Source organism: Bubalus kerabau, chromosome 4, assembly GCF_029407905.1.
Source record: "Bubalus kerabau isolate K-KA32 ecotype Philippines breed swamp buffalo chromosome 4, PCC_UOA_SB_1v2, whole genome shotgun sequence".
Taxonomy (NCBI): Eukaryota; Metazoa; Chordata; class Mammalia; order Artiodactyla; family Bovidae; genus Bubalus; species Bubalus kerabau.
In genome coordinates, this window is record NC_073627.1 from 105,342,463 (window position 1) to 105,360,547 (window position 18,085).

At 44.7% G+C, this 18,085-nt stretch overlaps 1 protein-coding gene across 1 annotated transcript in view; it reads right to left on the reverse strand.

Moving 5' to 3' along the window:
* Positions 1–710: 710 nt before the first annotated feature.
* Positions 711–18,085, reverse strand: part of SLC1A1 (solute carrier family 1 member 1) — a 72,091-nt gene continuing 54,716 nt past the window's right edge. The window contains exons 6-12 of the mRNA XM_055578184.1: positions 16,973–17,071; positions 13,352–13,536; positions 12,162–12,269; positions 10,215–10,337; positions 9,430–9,624; positions 3,212–3,346; positions 711–1,060 (exon numbers count right to left, since the gene is read on the reverse strand). Coding sequence (XP_055434159.1) covers positions 814–1,060; positions 3,212–3,346; positions 9,430–9,624; positions 10,215–10,337; positions 12,162–12,269; positions 13,352–13,536; positions 16,973–17,071 — 1,092 coding nt within the window. The 3' untranslated portion in view covers positions 711–813. The remainder of the gene's footprint in view (positions 1,061–3,211; positions 3,347–9,429; positions 9,625–10,214; positions 10,338–12,161; positions 12,270–13,351; positions 13,537–16,972; positions 17,072–18,085) is intronic.

Below are 18,085 nucleotides of genomic sequence, written 5' to 3' on the forward strand. Positions count from 1 at the left end.
GCAATCATAGTTATTATTCAAGTACAAGGAGAGTGCTTTATTTCACATTGAGAGTTCAGTTCTGACCTTTGTCTGGCAAATTATATGAAAATAATAAATATATACATATATATATATATATCTAGCTCTCTACTGAACACTGGGTCAGTAGTCACCAGCATCCCCATACAGTACATTGAGAAAAAGAAATCTCTCTTCTCCCCAGATCTCACACCCATCTTAAAACTGTTATTGCAGAACTGTGCTGGTCTGTTTTCTTTCAAAGTAATTCCTTTGAAATTGGCTGGAGAGGGGTTCAAAATTGGCACATTAACTTTGTTGGGGGGGGGCTGTTGTTTAGCTTCATTATAGTCTGTACAAATGTGAGAGGTCAAAGGAAATCCATGGCAATAGAAAGCCTGAGTAAAAATGTGTAGTCGATGACAATATATATATATATATATATATTTTTTTTTTTAACCCAAAACACTAGTCCGTGCGTGAGAAAGCAATTTCTCTTTCACATCTATTACCTAATTAAAACAGTTATGTCTATTCTATGTACTTCCCAATTCTGTCTCTCATAGACTTTAAAAATTCCAGATAATACAGCTTTCCTTTTAATCAGTTTCCTCTCATCTTACTCACCCCCAAATCCCAGAACCTGGTGAGCAAAAGCTGTGAATCCAAATATAGAAAATAATCTGGAGGTCTGTATCAAATCAGATGTACAGTTGGCTGTTAGTGTTTTCCTTATTTAATGTCTGAATTTGCTAAGAGATGACTGTCCTGGAGAGGTCCTTCACCACCCCCAGTCTTCTGAAGCCAGAGGCCCTAGAACTGTGAGGTCTGGGTGAACGAGATGGTATCGGACTTGTCGACGGCAAAGCCTCCGTTGACGTAGGACTTCTTGGTGTCTGAGTCCTCGTTGTCGAGTGTTGTGGATTCCAAGGTGAAGGGGTTCACGATATTGACTTCCGATGAAACATCCATCTGCTCCAACTCCTTCTTGGAGAGCTTCTCCACAATGCCAGTCCCAAAGGCGTCTCCAAGGACATTCACCATGGTCCTGAACCGGTCCCTGGGGAGGACAGAAGGTGAGTCAGACACGAAGCCCGGGTTTCACTTTCCTTCGAGTTGGAGACAGGAAAGGACCTGAGGAATTCAGTTATAAATTCAGCAAACCACAGAGGGTGCTTCTCAGGGTTGGCTAACCAGAGGCCCCCCACTTCACAGGCCTGGATCAGGGGCTGTCTCTAAAGGCACAAAATGAGCGCACAGGCTGCCCCAGGTCCTCGTCAGTCACGACGCCCCCGAATCCAGCATCAATCTCCTAAATTCCCTCCTTTCCTCTCAAAGAAATGTGAACACCATCTCCACAGATATTTGTGGGGAGGGTCAGAATTCATTAGTCTTTAATCCTAGCCTCTGTCTTGTGTGCATTTCTGAGCCTTCTCTTGGCTAAGGTGAGAGAACCTGGATGTTTTGTGGGGTGGTGTGTGTGTGTGTGTGTGTGCCAAGCAGGAGTGTGTATGTGTGTGTCCCCAGTGTGCTCCTTTCTTTCCCACACAAGGTCACTCCATGAGGAAGCCAGCAAGGATGCTGCTGAGCACAGGGTCAGAAAACCCAGGCCAGCCTGTGAGCAGCTTGCCCCTTGTGGCACCTCAGCTAGTGTTAACTCCCAGAAGGCCTGGCGGAGAGGCCAGCAGCAGGATGACGAGGAGGTGGAGAGGTATCTTGGATGCTGGAGCACTGTTGCTAGGAACTGTCTACATGAATGTTCCTGTGAAAGCTACACCGGCAGGACAGAAAAGGCCAACAGTGCTCCCACATGTCCATTCTGGGTGCCCTCCTGCTATTTAGAACATGGACTGAACTAGACCCTGCTGTGGACCAGCTAGTGCTTTTTTGTTCCGTAGATCAAGTTGCACCTTTGACTTCTCTGGGTGTCTTAGAAGTGAAGGTCACCAGTGTTCCAGGAAGAACCAGGGAGAGGAAAGAGTGCAAATCCACCATCACCACTAGACAAAAGGCACTTGTCTCAATAGTAGGGTATGTTGGCAAGAAAGGGGCTACTTCAGTTGGGCCTCAAAGAACCAGCAAGCTGTTGAGGGGGCCCCAAAGTAGCCTCCCAAGAGCAGAAGCTTCTGCCTTTGGGGACGTGACTGTACCTTCAAAGCCACATGGAATGTTTCTGCTTCTCTTTCTACAATTTTTAGCTGCTATTTGCAAACTACATGGCACTGTACTGCCCAGTAAGCTTGGTTGGGTCTGAGTGAAGGCTCCATATGGAGCAGACTCTTCCCCTGATGGCCAGGGGACAAAGCCAGACCCAGCTACTAAAAGACCACTGTACAGAGTGGGTATCAAGGTTAAAGCCAGGAACCAGGCTCATTCTAACTTTAACCTTGGGGGTCACGAAAGACATGTTTTTACCCAGATCTTCTGCTGTGTTCCTTAGGGAGGTGTGTGTGTTAAAGAGAGGGAACGAACTGTTGGGCATGAATCTAGGCTTGAATGGTTCAACTCATTCTAATCATAACAATTAAACTTGCTGTTAACTGAGCACATACTGCCAGCCAGACACTGTTCTGGACACACTTCTCACACACATAGCTATGTGTGTTCTGGACACACATAGCTCACTTAATCCTTACACCAACCACATGAACTTGACAGAATCATCCCCATCTCACAGATAATGCAGCTGGCCCCCAGAGAGGTTAAGGAACTTGCTCAAGGTCAAACAGCCACTGAACCAGGATTCAGATCCCAATTAACCTTATCCCGAAGCCCCTGCTTGTGTCCTGATGGTGCTGACGATCTTGGGAAGGTGGGCTGACACTGAACTAGGTGGTTCTGAACCTATGGTGCTGACCCAGGGCTGGGATAGGCTAGGGTGGCCTATGAGGTTTGGAATGGCTGAGGCCTTGCCCAGTGTCTTCACATTATTTTATGTTGTTTATCTCATCCCACACCCAGATCCTAACCTTGAGCGTTATCAGGCATAATACGCTAATGAACATCACTGCCTTTATAAAATCACTGCTTGAAGTTATGAGGAGTTAATTTTTAAGCACATTATCAGATGGCCTGGTCACAGGGAAATTAAAGCAGCAACAGATGGCTCATTAGGCAATCTGAGGAGAGGATAATGACAGACTGCAGATTCTGCATGGCTGGGAAGCGTGCCTTCCCATCCGGCAGAGGCAGCACATTTATTCCAACTCACAGGAGCCAGTCAACAGCGATGATGAGGGTGACATCCTCCGCGGGCAGGCCCACAGCACTCAGCACGATCACCATGGTCACCAGGCCGGCCTGGGGCACGCCGGCAGCTCCGATGCTGGCGGCGGTGGCAGTGACACTGTAGACAAAGCACACCAGCACAAAAGGAGTTAGACACCCAGCTCTCCCCTCCAGGCCCCTGGTCCACAGTGGTCAGTCCCGTAGTCAGTTACTGCTGTGTCCCAAATTGGCCAGTCAGAATCTGTTCTCTGCTGAGCACCAGCTCTGCCTCATTAGAGAGCTGTGGGAGACAGAGGGGAGTGTGAGCTTTTTCCAGGGGGAGGTGTGGCTCATCATTCTAATTCGAGGAAGTGGAGAGGAACTGCATGAGCGGCACCCAATGAATGAGCTAGAGAGAGATTAAAGAGGAAGGCAAGAGTTTACCAAATGAAGGTGTTAATGGAGGGCTTTATCCACCCATCTATGCATCCATCCATCCTAAACAAGGGCCAGGTACATCTCCACCTGTTTGCTTCCCCCCTTCGTCTGTCTACTCAGCCAAGCAATCATTTATTGAGGATCTGATATGTGGCAGGAATTTGTACTGCTTTGAAGGATGGTAGAGGGATTGGGTTAGGGGTGCGTGGGCAAGGATATTCAGGGTGAAGGCAAAGGAATGAGGCACTAGCCAAGCAGGTTTCATGTACTTCCTTTACATCACAAGACTCTTGACCTCTCTGGGAACTGCCCTTTAGAGCACTGAGTTGAGAAATAGCTATGACTCCTGTCCAAGGTACAACTGCTTATTCCTGACCACTCCTTTCTGCCAGTGGGTGCCCTTTGTGCAAAAGGAAGAGAGATCTGGAATCCAGAAGAGGATTTTAAATACCTTGTATTTAAAAAGGTCCCTCTCAGGTGGATAAATGTGGCACTAGGGATATTTCTCTTTGGAATAAGCAGTTTTTCATCAGCAACATCTTCCAGATTTAAATCTGGTCATTTCGAAGAAAACCAGAGTTTGCCCTGCCCTGAAAAATCCCTGGATTTGAATGAGCTTTGAGGGGACCCACTACATTTTCTAGACACACGTTCTCATCCTTGAGCCAAGGATGCCACTGGGTTGAAAGCTGAAGATGGGGACACTGTCAATTTAAACTAGAAGAATCCCTGATTCTATCCACAAATCCATATTCTGTGGGCTCGAAAAGCCTCAGAGTTCTCACCAACCTGATTTACTTGCTCATTCACCTGCCTGGTGATGTGTCACAGATGGTATCTGAGGGCCTGGTCAAACACAGACCAGAGTTCTTTGACAAGTGTGGTTTCCTTCAGTGGCTGTGACCACCAATTTGCAATTAGAGATTTCTGGAGCAGTCCAAATCCCTCTCAAAGTTTTGGGCTTTTGCATAATCCTTTAGATCTGTTTTGACTTAAATAGTCTTTGGAAACACTACGTTCATGTCAGTGCTGGTTGAAAACATTTAAACTGAATGCACTGGTGGGTTTTCTTTGTCAGAAGTGATTTGTGCCCCTACCCATTGATCCTTCTGGGAAGCCTCAACACATAATGGTTAACCATATCCCTACGGCTTGAGGTGGGGCTTGAAACTCAAAATCCGTTTAGTCAAAGAAAACCTTGCCCATTAGCCTTGACCTTGCTGATTAAACTTCAGCCATTTGGCTGGCTTAAGTCTGAAACTTGGAACTGTATATCCTCAGATGGGGTAAAAATATAAAAACCTACTTGTTCTTCTTGAATATATACTATTTTGACTTTTGAGGGTTTTCAAAGAAGAAGACACAATAATCATTGGTAGAAAGTTCTTTCCTAAGCACTGAGATCTAGATTTATGTCAGGCCATCTAACTCAGCTCTCCATACAGGTCAGGGACTAGGTAGTGAACTAGCGTGAGCACAGGTTTTAGAGGCAGACAGACCCAGCTCTGCTGTTTACTAACAGCATGTCCTTAGGCAGGTTAGTTCTCTGAATCTCAGTTTCTTGCCTGTAAGATGGGGAGAATATGTCTACTTTGCAGGGCTGCTGGTAAGATTAGATGAGATAAAACATGTAAGATATCAAGTATAGCACCTGGATATAGTAGGTGCTTAAAACTGAGACCATTTTGCTCCTTCAGCAGCTGTTACAACTACTTCTGTTAGTATTACTACTATTACAAAATTAACTATTGTTACTACTACTGCTACTTTTTTCCTCTAAGCTCTTTCTAGGTTCCAAATCCCCTAATTATCTTTTGTTGTAAGAAAATTTATCTCATTTCTAATCAGTTGTAACCTTTGGTAAGTGAGTATTATGACAAACCACAAAAGGCCATGTTTTGGGTGGATGGTGCCTGTGTTTCCTTGATGTCTAGTCCAAAAGAACCATAGAAAGAGATAAACTTCGGGTCCAAAAATCTTACAGCCATAAACCACATAAGCCACAACTGTGACTTGTAAAATAAAAAGAAAAAAAACAGCATTGGAGACTTCCCCTGGTGGTCCAGTGGCTAAGAATCCGCCTGCCAATGCAGGGGACATGGGTTCCATCCCTGGTTGGGGAACTAAGATCCCACATACTGTAGGGCAACTACTGAGCCCAAGTTCTAGAGCCCTTATGCCATGTGGAAAGATCCTGCATGCTGCAACTGTGACCCGAGGCAACCAAAAATAAATATTTAAAAACAAAACCAAAATGACTTCTTATTTCATTCTCCCCCAGGTAGAGCCAGAGAGGATTTTTAAAGTCAATAATTACTCTGGGCCTCACAGTTGTTATTTGCTCTGGGCCAGTAGTTATCAGCAAGTTTGATTTAAAAATACAGCAAAGCAGAGAGAGAGGGTTTTCATGTGATTAGTCTCTAGGCCCAAAGTTTATTCCTCTAGTAGTGAGGTTAAAAAAAAAGGGGGTTAGAAAGATCTAGGGAACTTACGAGCAAAGCAGAGGGAGGGAATTCACCCCTCAAATAGCAAATAACTGCAAAGAACTGGCACCTCACACAGTTGCTCCCTGGAAATGTGTTTAGTACAGACTCGGTGCCACAGGCCGAGGTGAGGGAGGTGGGAGAAGGCACTTGGAGAAGTGAAAGAACAACTGCTAGAATTACAGTGGCTTTGGAACTTTCTCAGGCATGATTCAGGGTTTTACTTTTAACATACTCTCCACTATTCAAACTAGAGAACTTCACCAATGCTCCTGGGCTCCAGCCTCCTTAGCCACTAATACTCTTTACAGATCACGAGGCACTGGTGTAGTTTCCTACCTTATGAGCCAAATGGTCTAGTTTGGAGTTGTCTTCAGTTAATTCAAGCAAACTGCAATAAATATGATTTAGGGTTGGGAAGATCTAAAAACTTACTGCACTAGAAGACTGTAAGAACTTACTTTATGCCTAGGATTTATGCCTATGTCGAATGCCTGAAAGGTTCAGATTCAACAGTGTTTAGGCCTGCTGCTGCTGCTAAGTCGCTTCAGTCGTGTCCGACCCTGTGTGACCCCATAGACGGCAGCCCACCAGGCTCCCCCGTCCCTGGGACTCTCCAGGCAAGAACACTGGAGTGGGTTGCCATTTCCTTCTCCAATGCATGAAAGTGAAAAGTGAAAGTGAAGTCGCTCAGTCGTGTCCGACTCTCCACAACCCCATGGACTGCAGCCTACCAGGCTCCCCCGTCCATGGGATTTTCCAGGCAAGAGTACTGGAGTGGGGTGCCATTGCCTTCTCCGTGTTTAGGCCTAGGGACCCAGGTTAGTCTTAAACTTCCACTCTAAACTAAGGGCTTACCTGGTGGCTCAGATGGTAAAGAATCTGACTGCAATGCAGGGGACTGGGTCTAATCCCTGGGTCAGGAAGATCCCTTGGAGGAGGGAATGGCAACCCACTCCAGTATTCTTGCCTGAAGAATTCCCTGGACAGAGGACTTTGGTGGGCTATATAGTCCAAGGGTTGCAAAGAGTTGGACATGACTTTCAAACTCAACTAAAGTTTTAGGATTAACTCTAATCCCAATTCACCACTTCAAAGCAGCACTGTCCAGTAGAATTTTCCACTATGATGGCATCTATTTCTACAGCAATAGAACATTCATGTCTACTCTGTCCAATTTGTGCGTGTGGTTAATGGCTACCATATTGAACAGTGCTGTTCCAGAGAAACATCTCTGGCAAAATTCACTAATGACATTTTCACCATCTACTTGAGCAGGCAATTTCAGGCTTCATTTGACTAGAATTCTCTGCAAGATTTGACTCTGTTGACCATTTCATCCTTGAAAATCTCTCTTCTCTGGGTTTCTATGACACCATGGTTTCATGACTCTTCCCACCTTTATATTCTCATTCTCCTCTTGGGGTCCCCCCTTTCTGCCTGCCTCTAATATTAGGATTTTCTAGGGCTCACGCCTTAGTTTCTGTTTCTTCTCTACAAACTCTCCCATTCCCAACAATTGCTGAGTGCTCAGTATGTGGGTACCATTCTAAGTACTTTATATGCATCATCTGACTTAATAATCACTATTTGCATAAAACATAGGTACTATTATTATCCTCATTTTACAGGTGAGAAAACAGAAGCTTAGAGAATTCAAGGTCACAGCCTATCTTGGTGAAGCAGAGTCAAACACAGATAACTGACTCACAACCCACATGCTTGATGAGCATCAGCAAACTGATGACTCTGACTTCTGTATCTGCAGTTGAGACCACATTTCTCACTGTAAATTTCCACCTGGATATCTTAAAGGATTTTCACATTCATTGTATCCAAAAGTATAAGCTCTTAATCTTCCCACCTATACTTCATTCTGGAGAAGGTGATGGCACCCCACTCCAGTACTCTTGCCTGGAAAATCCCATGGATGGAGGAGCCTGGTAGGCTGCAGTCCATGGGGTCATGAAGAGTCGGGCATGACTGAGCAAAAGGAAATGGCAACCCACTCCAGTGTTCCTGCCTGGAGAATCCCAGGGACGGGGGAGCCTGGTGGGCTGCCATCTATGGGGTCGCACAGAGTCGGACACGACTGAAGCGACTTAGCAGCAGCAGCAGCAGCATACTTCATTCTCTTACACTAGTCCCTGTTCTGATAAGCACCATCCACCAATACTGGGGGTCATCTTAGCCCTCCTCTGTCCCTCACTCTGAATCCAGTAGATGCCTCTTGAATTAATTAGCTCTTCACCTGTGGGTCAGTACCTTAATGTAGGCCTTTTCATACTTTACCTGCATTAGTCCCCTAATTGGTCTTCCAGCTTATAGTTTCTGCCCCCATTCACGTTCATCCACTAAATTACCAGTTATCTTTCTAAAATGCAAATCTTTCTATAATATGAAAGACAGTCTAAGACCCTTCCATGAGCTCCTCACACAAGCCCTTCCATGATATGATCCCTGCTTTCTTATCTCCCTGTGTTCTCCACATTGTACTCTTTATGCCAGCCACACCAAATAATCTGTACTGTGTAACTAGGACATGGTTACATCAAGACCCCTGTTCAGCCTATTCCTTTTATCCAAAATTCTCTCCACTTCCTCTATCAAATACTCCTAAGACTCAGCTAAACTATCCTCTCTTCCAGGAAGCTTTTCCTCACCTTCCCAGGTGGACCAACCCTTCCTTCTTTGGTGCCTCCTGTGTTCCACATTCAAACCTCTATTATAGCCTTTACCATATCACTCAGCACTTATTTGAAGTCAAGTGAAGTGAAAGTCTCTCAGTCATGTCTGACTGTTTGTGACCCCATGGACTATACAGTCCATGGAATTCTCTAGGCCAGAATACTGGAGTGGGTAGCCGTTCCCTTCTCCAGGGGATCTTCCCAACCCAGGGATAGAACCCAGGTCTCCCACATTGCAGGCAGATTCTTTACCAGCTGAGTGACCAGGGAAGCCCACTTATTCACATATCTGTATACCCAACTTATCTACCCTTTAAAAGCAGGAACTACCCCTTATTCAACGTTGATTCCTTGATGCCTACTCTGTGCCTAGCACCTTGTGGGTGCACTGGGCTGAGAACACAGAGACTCCCTGGCTCTCCAGACCTGATGCAGTGTTATGTACTGCAGTCCTGCTACTTGTAATACAGATACACTTAATCTTGGGAAGAGATTTTGTAGACCACAAAAATAAGTCTACAGCTGGACCATCCATGATCTCCCTCCACAGATGAGTTTTACTTGAGAGCAATTCCAGTTACAGAGATGAAAATGAGTGTGACTTCATGCCCCACCTGATAGTGATGATCTGCCCAACGCTCAAGTCCAAATCATTCAACTGTGCAATAAACACGGCCGCCACTGCTTCATAGAGTGCAGTCCCATCCATGTTGATCGTAGCACCAACGGGTAATACAAATCTAGTGATCCTCTTGTCCACCCGGTTCTTCTCTTCAGTGCAGCGGAAAGTGACAGGCAGTGTTGCTGAACTGTGTGATAAAAAGAGAAAAGATATGATGACCTAGGAATGCTGGCCCTCAACCCCTGCCTGAAGTGATACCTCAGTTCCAGAAACTAAATCGAGAGCTCAAGCATGATGGCACTTTTGGTAGGACCAGGAATCAGAAGTCACTGTGCTTGTCACTGTCCCCAGCTATGACACAACCCCCTCCTGGGTTGCAGGCCCTGCCAAGAGGGCAAGAAATATCCAGTAGGGTGAAGAAATGTGTGTAAGGTCAGAAACTAGGGAGATCATTTCTCAAAGGCAGCTACAAAACCCCCCAACTTCATCAGGTGAGGTGAGAGTTGATAAGGCTTGGCTCACAGACTTCTTCCAGACACCCCTCTTCTTTAAAAAAAATTTTTTTAAATATTTGTTTACTCATTTGGCTGTGTGGGGTCTTTTTGACAGGCAGGATCTTCAACCTTCATTGCAGCATGCTAGGTCTCTTAGTTGCAGCATGTGGGATCCAGTTCTCTGACCAGGAATTGAACCTGGGCCCCTGCATTGGGAGCATGAAGTCTTAGACACTGGACCACCAGGGAAGTGGTGGTCCACCAGACACCCTCTTCTGTTTACCTGGAGGAGATCATGAGAGCTGTCAGAAGAGCCTGGGCCATTCCCATGGCGAACTGGAAAGGGTTCTTTCGTACAATTATGAAATATATCAGTGGGAGAATTACAATGGAGTGGATTGCAAGCCTGTAAATGGGAGAGAGAAACAGGTTCACAGATGATATTATCTCTTCATTTTTTTTTTTTTTCAAATAGCATTTTTACTCATGATATCATTAAACTTTCATTATGGTCCAATGAGAGAGAGGACAGGAATATATGTCTCCAGTGAAGAGACACATGGGGAAGAGGAGACTCAGCAAATCAAATATCTTGTCAAAGTTGGTGGCTAAGCCAGTAGCTGAGTCCACATCTCAGAGCTCACAGAATAGTTATGTCATGCTGCCAAGCCCCGTACCTGCTTTTCCTGCTATGCATGCTAACATGCTTTCACTTCCTTCTGCTCTTGAATTCTTACTCCTCCTCTAAGACTCAGTGAAATCTCCCCCTCCTCCTGGAAGCCTTCCCTCACCTTCCCAGGTCCAGCTGACCTTCCCCTCCTTGGTGACTCTGTGGTCAATAGTATCATAGCCCTTATCACAGTACTCAACGTGGACCACGCCACTATCCAGCTTGACAGCACCATCATCTAAGAGGGGAGTCAGGGTTTGTAAGGGGGAAGGTATCCCTGCTCTCCTACAGTTATATTTCATGACTGACCCTCTTCTTTGTCATTCCTACATTCCAAAGTATTCCTCGTTTCACAAACCACAGGGCTTAAAAAATGAAACTGACTCAGCAGATGCCATGTAAATGGCAACTTAGAGTTTACAGATCAATTATGTGAAGCTGAAATAATAAGAAATGGTCATTGAAAAAATAGATTCTGGAGGTCAAGAAAGGGATCTTACAGACGGCCTATGGCTTAGAACTATGAGAAACTGACTTTTAGTTTTCTATTAGGAACCTAGATAGGTTGATGGGGCAGAAACCAGCAGAACCCTCTCATTATATAGCTCAGCATAATAAATATTAGCCATACCATGGCCTGGACACAGCCCCTGGCCTCCAGTAAGGTGGATGGTCCCACCTCCATTACTACCGGGGCCCTGGAATTTGACTCTGGCCTTCTCCATTGACCAGCATGACTCTGCTTTTAGTAAACACAGATTAAGAACCAAATCCTATGCAGTGGATATTCCCCAGTGCAACTGAGTTCCAGCAAGTGAGCTGATTCCTCCAGTTGAGTGTTTGGGGGAATTGACCTGTGTGAGTCAAACTGATGATGGTTAGTCATTCCCCTGGTCCATATTTCTTAGCATATGTGACATATCCTGCCCCCGGACCGACATCTGGGGGCACCATTCATAATCTATCCCACCACATCTCCCCTCAAGGAACCAGTAAGTGTGCTACAGGAAATATGCACACAGCTGTCTCCTGCTTTGCACAGTTCCTACCAACCTGAAGATTCTCCAGCACCCTCTCTTATGATGTAGGGTGTGACAGTCCTTTCCCAACAGGGTTGGAACCAACCACCCATCCCATTCCTGCTTGCTCCAGTCCAACTTAATTTAGGCCCTGCCTAATTTCTTTCAGGCTCAGGGTACATGGGGACTGTTCTTACTTGTTTGGTTGGTTTACATCCTTGAAGAAGGGAAGGCCAGGAGAGGGCCAAGAGAGGCTACCAGTGGGTTTTTCTCTTAAGAAATTATTTTAACACAACTAATAAAGGCAGTGACAAAGCATGGTCCAGGCTGTTCTGCCAAGATCTGGAAATTAGCACAGTGTGATCCACCTCCAGTTCAGCTGTTAAAGGGCAGCCCTTCTCTCCCCTGCTCTCTTATCTCTGAATTTCATCTTTCCCTGCCCGTGGGACAGAAGCCAGTTTCATCAACTAAAACTCAGCCTCTCAACAGCAACTCATTGGCTCAAATGAGGTTTCAGCGTCTTCCCTTGAGTCTGACATACCCACTCAGGACGGTGGCCATGTAAAGGCCCAGTTTGCGGAATATTTCCCAGTCTTCAACTTCTATGATTTTCCCGGCAATCAGGAACAAAATACCAATCGGCATGTAGCTAGAAAGTAAGCACAAGAAAGGACATACTTCTGTCATCAAATATTTTCTCAGGGTAGAAACGCTAGGAAAGAAACAAGCCAGGACATATACCTTGGCTTGGGGTGTGCCCTTAGCTGGGAGGGGCACACTAATGAGGCTAAGGTCTCAGTTTCAGCCCAGCTGGACTACACTGGCTACAGGTTTCAGCACCCCTGTGCACCTTAAATTCTACCCACCTATGCCACCATAAGGGGCACTCTGGTCCCTACCCCTTGCTCCTGTGCACATACACCCTGCTGACTCATGTCTGCAGGTCTCTCTCGCTTGACTCTCCAATCATGGCCTCTAGGCTCTTTCTAGACACAGTCATGTTGTTTCCCAGGTAGTGGTATCAGCAACAGAACTTGTTATGTAATAGCTCTGTTGTGATAGCTCTGTTTGTGGAGCTATCATTACATGCTTTGCATTGGGTTAGGTATTTCACATGCGTCATTCACTTACTGTACTTCTCCCAACTCGAGGGGTAGACTTTATTTATCCTTTTTAACAGATGATGAAGCTGAGGTTCAGCAGCATTGACTGAAATAACTAAACCCTTTACTGTCACTGTCAAGGTCTATACTTTGGACCAACTTGCTGTGAGATAAGTGGGGCAGAGGTCTCCCAGGAAAGGTGGACTTTTCAGCATCTCCAGGGACAGGGCAGATGCTCAGGTGGTGCAGCTGCTATGCTCGCCTACGGCAGCTTTCATTTGGATGTATCAGGGCCTGTGTTTACCTACTGTATCCCTTCTGCATGGAGCCTGATAAGGAAAGCAACCTGTGTTCTGGAAAACTCCTTCAAATCACTCCTTTAAGAGTTCTTTCTTACATAAATGCTACTTGGTTGCAACGTGATCAAGGACCTTGGTAGAAAAGTCAATGGCTGATCTCTAGACTTTCATTAGTGAATTGAGTCCTAAGTAATACACGGAATTATTTAATACTCTAGTGTCTTGCCCTCTCTAGGGTGAGGTGAGTTAGAAACATAAACCTTTTCCTTCTAGTTTTGAAGGGTCAGCCATCGAGGGAAGCAAGACGATGTTAACCAGGGTCTGCTCACCACATAATGATCTGAACGATTTTCATGGTTGCATCACTCAGAGCATTGAAGAAATCCACCAGAATCTGTCCCCTTTCTCCCATTTTTCCAATGACAATTCCAAAGACGAGGCAAAAGACGATCAAGCCCAGGACATTTATGCCATCTGAATACATGCCTACGACTTTGTATTCCTTTGTTTTGTTCTGTGAATCAAAACCAAGAAAATAATATTGATGCATGGTTATAATCTTGTTAGAATGCATAGGCCCTGAAATAGGAAGATATGATAGCCAAACAAACTAGTGACCTAGCAACAACTTAGGATCAACAAGTTTAGGAGCAAAAAAAAAAAACCCACCTATGCATGTATCAAATTTTACTGTCCCCACCTCTGGCATTGAGGTTTGTTTTCCCCTCTCTTTCAATGAATCCATACTTGAATATTTCTTTTGAAGATTTCTTATTCTGGGGTGTTTTAAATTTTTAATAACTTTAGGCACTTTTCAGAGTTATTTTAACTAGTAGTTACATTAGGAGTCTGCATAAAAAGATACGAATTAATAATGCAGGAAGCTCAAAATATTTACCAGTGCAGACATTTTTAGGACACTTTACTATCTATTTTATCCTTATAATTAACACAGGAACGTTTTTTACCACCTCTAACCTTAGATAACCAATAGGATTTTATTTTAGATAAAAATTAACCAGATATCTACTACTATGAACCATTTCTTCATTTTATCCTGGGTAAGAATAGCATGGGGACTTACCAGGTGGCTCAGTGGTAAAGAACCCACCTGCCAACACAGGAGATGAGGGTACAATTCCTGGGTCGGAAAGATCCCCTGGAGGAGGAAATGGCAACCTACTCCAGTATTCTTGCCTGGAGAAATCTCATGGACAGATGAGCCTCTGCAGGCTGCAGTCCATGGGGTTGCAAAGAGTCGGACGCAACTGAGCACGCATGCGCGCGCGCACACACACACACACACACACACACACACACACACACGATTAACATGAGATATACCAAGAGATAGTTCAATCCTAGTTGTGCAGCATGAGCTTAACAGAGATTTCACAGGAAGATAACACATTCTGAGTGGTGCAAACCAGGTTTATAAGGAATTATGTGGATGAGCCACTGGGGTACCAGTTATTTCTTACTTATGATCTGACATGATCAGACACATATTTATGCTGTAGCCAGTGCAGCGTGTTAACTGCACTGGCTACAGCATAAAGTCTTAAAATGCAGCTGGATAGACAAGACTAACTGTGAGGAATATGAGCCAGTGATAGCAAGATGGTGTGTAACTAACTGCACAGCCAAGCTATGAGTTACAGGCATCATGTGGAGACTGGAGACATGAATGTGGGCTGTGAAAATAGTGAAGGACAGGCCCGAGGAGCAGGCCGCCAGGAGATAAGCAGAGATCTAGAAAGCAGACTCCAGAAAAATGGCAAGGAAAGGCAGACATCATCACACACCAGGTCTCTGAACTCTACTCATCCTTTACAGCCGCCACACTACTTTAGGCCTCCCTATTCTATTAGGGAGTATTCTTTTCTTTCCAACTGTAATATTCATCACTCTTCACACGAGAGCACATATCACATGTGTCTTTTCTCTGTCATAATCTCAGTGCCCATCAGAGCTTGGCCCATGGCGAGTGCTCAGAAAAATCTCTGTGGAACTGTATCAAGAAGCAAGAGTAGGAGTTCATTGAGGAGTTGGATCTGGATAGAATAGATTGGGCTCACCGAAAAGTAAGCTGGGAAACCAGGGAGGAGCCAGGTCATGGAGTGCTTTCTATAGGAAAAAAGAGGGAGCTAACTGTGGCCTATTTAATGTGAACTCTTAAATCTACTGCATTTTTTTTTTTCCCTTAAATTATTCCTTCCTGAGTGAAGGCAGAGTACATTCAGGAGAAATCTACTACATGACTACAAATGTACTACTTCAGGCCAACCTGATCTAATCTCCAACTGGAGGAAGAAATGGCAACCCACTACAGTATTCTTGCCTGGAGAATCCCATGGACAGAGGAGCCTGGCGGGCTAGAGTCCATGGGGTCACAAGAGTTGGATACAACCTAGTGACTAAACCACTAGAATCTTAAACAATGAAATCCTAAAAGTTCTCAGAGCCAACTGATTTCATTGATAAGTTTATGGCAAATTCCTGGTGGCAAAACCTATCCTGAACTGAGATGAGGCTGCTGCTGCTAATTCGCTTCAGTCTTGTCTGACTCTGTGCGACCCCATAGACGGCAGCCTACCAGGCCCCCCACCCCTGGGATTCTCCAGGCAAGAACACTGGAGAGGGTTGCCATTTCCTCCTCCAATGCGTGAAGTGAAGTTGCTCAGTCGTGTCTGACTCGTAGTGATCCCATGGACTGCAGCCTACCAGGATCCTCCATCGATGGGATTTTCCAGGCAAGAGTACTGGAGTGGGGTGCCACTGTCTTCTCTGGAGATGAGGCTACAGATAGCCTATTTTTCTTACTTTGTAGCCAATTTGTAAGTTAGTTGCAGAAATGTTGATGTGCTTGATTCTAGAATATTATTGCCAATTCCACTTAAAAGATGTTGTATAACATATAGTACACACAGCACCTGGCCCTTCTAAAGTGAAGAACTCTGGACTCAGAATCACATTTGGGCAGAGAGTTTTAAATAAGGAACTGCAGGCCTGCATTCCACGTTTATGTGGTCTTGCAAATCTAACGATGTTCCCAGAGATGCCCAACTCAACTCTGGGTGGCAGAGACAGAAGTGACAGGACTCATTCTTTTCTCTGTGTGGTTCAGTTGCTCTTCAGTATTCTCAGAAGTTATACTCTATACAGTGGCCGCCAACACTGACTTAAGGAATACTGAGTCAATGTTCCTAAGGGGAAACAGAGGATTAGGTTCCTAGAAATCAACAGTCACATCATTTTGGTCAAATAATCAATTTGAAACCTTGTTTTCTCTGTGTTTTAGTTCAAAGACACCTTATTTAATATCTATTGTTTAATCATCAACGTTGAGCTCACTTGAACTCATGCCTGAACGAAACTTCTCTACCACGTGTATTTTCTCATATGGAACATCAGCCTTCTTGCATTTGGGAACACTAACCAGCCAGCAGTGCAGCATGACGCTTGGGAGACATTTCAAACAGTGAAATTACCAAGCTAATGCACAAAACTGGGAAAAATGTGGCAAAGACACACCGCACAAAGGACACGTATTTACCACATAAGAGCTGAACCAGGGAGGGGATGTGCGTATACATATAGCTGATGCACTTTGTTGTACAGTAGAAACCAACACAACGTTGTGAAGCAATTATACTCCAATTAAAAAAAGGAAAAAAACAAATTGCTGAACCAAGACGGCAGAACACAGCCTTGTTCAACCTCAGCTGGGACATGCGCATGGGCAAGTTACATTTTTCACCACTCCTAGTGTGTCTGTGAATGACCAGCACCATACTGATTTTCGGGTTACAAATCCATTTTAGTACACAGGCAAATTCACGAATGTGGAATCTGAGAACAATGAGGATCTACTTATTTCCATCTCCTGCTCTTACGACTTGGCCCCTGCCTACTGGGGAAGGGAGCAAACCAAAGGAAGTAAGTGGTACCTTGGAAGTAGCAGTTGTCATGATGGCTGTCACAGTCGCTTCGGTGCTGTTTGTCCCTGGCTCCTCAGAAAGCTCCACTTCTTCACGTGTGGTTTTGTACTGCATGTTGGAAGGGGGAAAGGTCAAAGAAATAAACAAAAAAAAGAATTTTTAAGCTCCTAAGGTTAAACCATAGGAATGTTACTTTGGCCAGATAAGTGTCACTGAAAGGTTCTACCTCTGAGGCCTCTGTCGGCGTTGGTTTTGGATGGTACTACCCCTGAGGCTTTGGAAGCAAAGCTGGGATTGAGAAATCCAACCCCCGGACCACCACAGCCACCATTCAATGGTGTCAAAATGTTCTCTCACTTCCGTAGTAAGGGACCAATTAATGGAGCAACAATGTAGAAGAAAGCATAGGTTTTATCTTTAGGTGCTTTAATAGATTCTACAGGAATCCTGTCAATCATTTTTGTTTCTGTTTATTTATTCATTTATTATTTTTAACCTGGGGAAGAAACACCTCATCACTTTAAATGCAGTCACCATGACTTTAATAAACATCAAGAACTATATGGTTGTTCCAAAGTCAATAGTCCTTTTAGGGCTATTACATGAGTGAGATTTCTGTTATTCCCTTCCTTCACCTGTTTGATTCTGCTGAGCTTCAGCAGAGATGTTTAAGAAAGAGCTAGTATATCATCACACTGGGCATAAATGTTACTCCTACAAGGCTCTGCCAACACCAAGAACCTTACAAGTGACCACTGTGGCTGAACCGCAAATGCACCCCCTAAATAGAGGTGGTTCTGTGCCTCTATTGACAGGGAGCAATTTAATTGCCATTTTTGTTGGTCTACATAGAGGTCTTTGTTTGTGTAATTTATGTAAACGAATTCAGTAGCTTGTGATAGACTCAGCTGTCTTCAAGTACATAGATAAACAAGAGAAGAAGGCTTAAGATTGTGAAACTTCCCTAAAGCAAAAAAAGTGGCTTTGTTACACTGCTCTGTAGAGTGCCAGCAGTGGGCACGGAGTGATGAAAGAAAACACCAGATACCAGGAACACTAACCACCCACACGGGTCACATACTGATTTCCCAACATGGGGGTGGAGGTTACCTTTCCCAACTG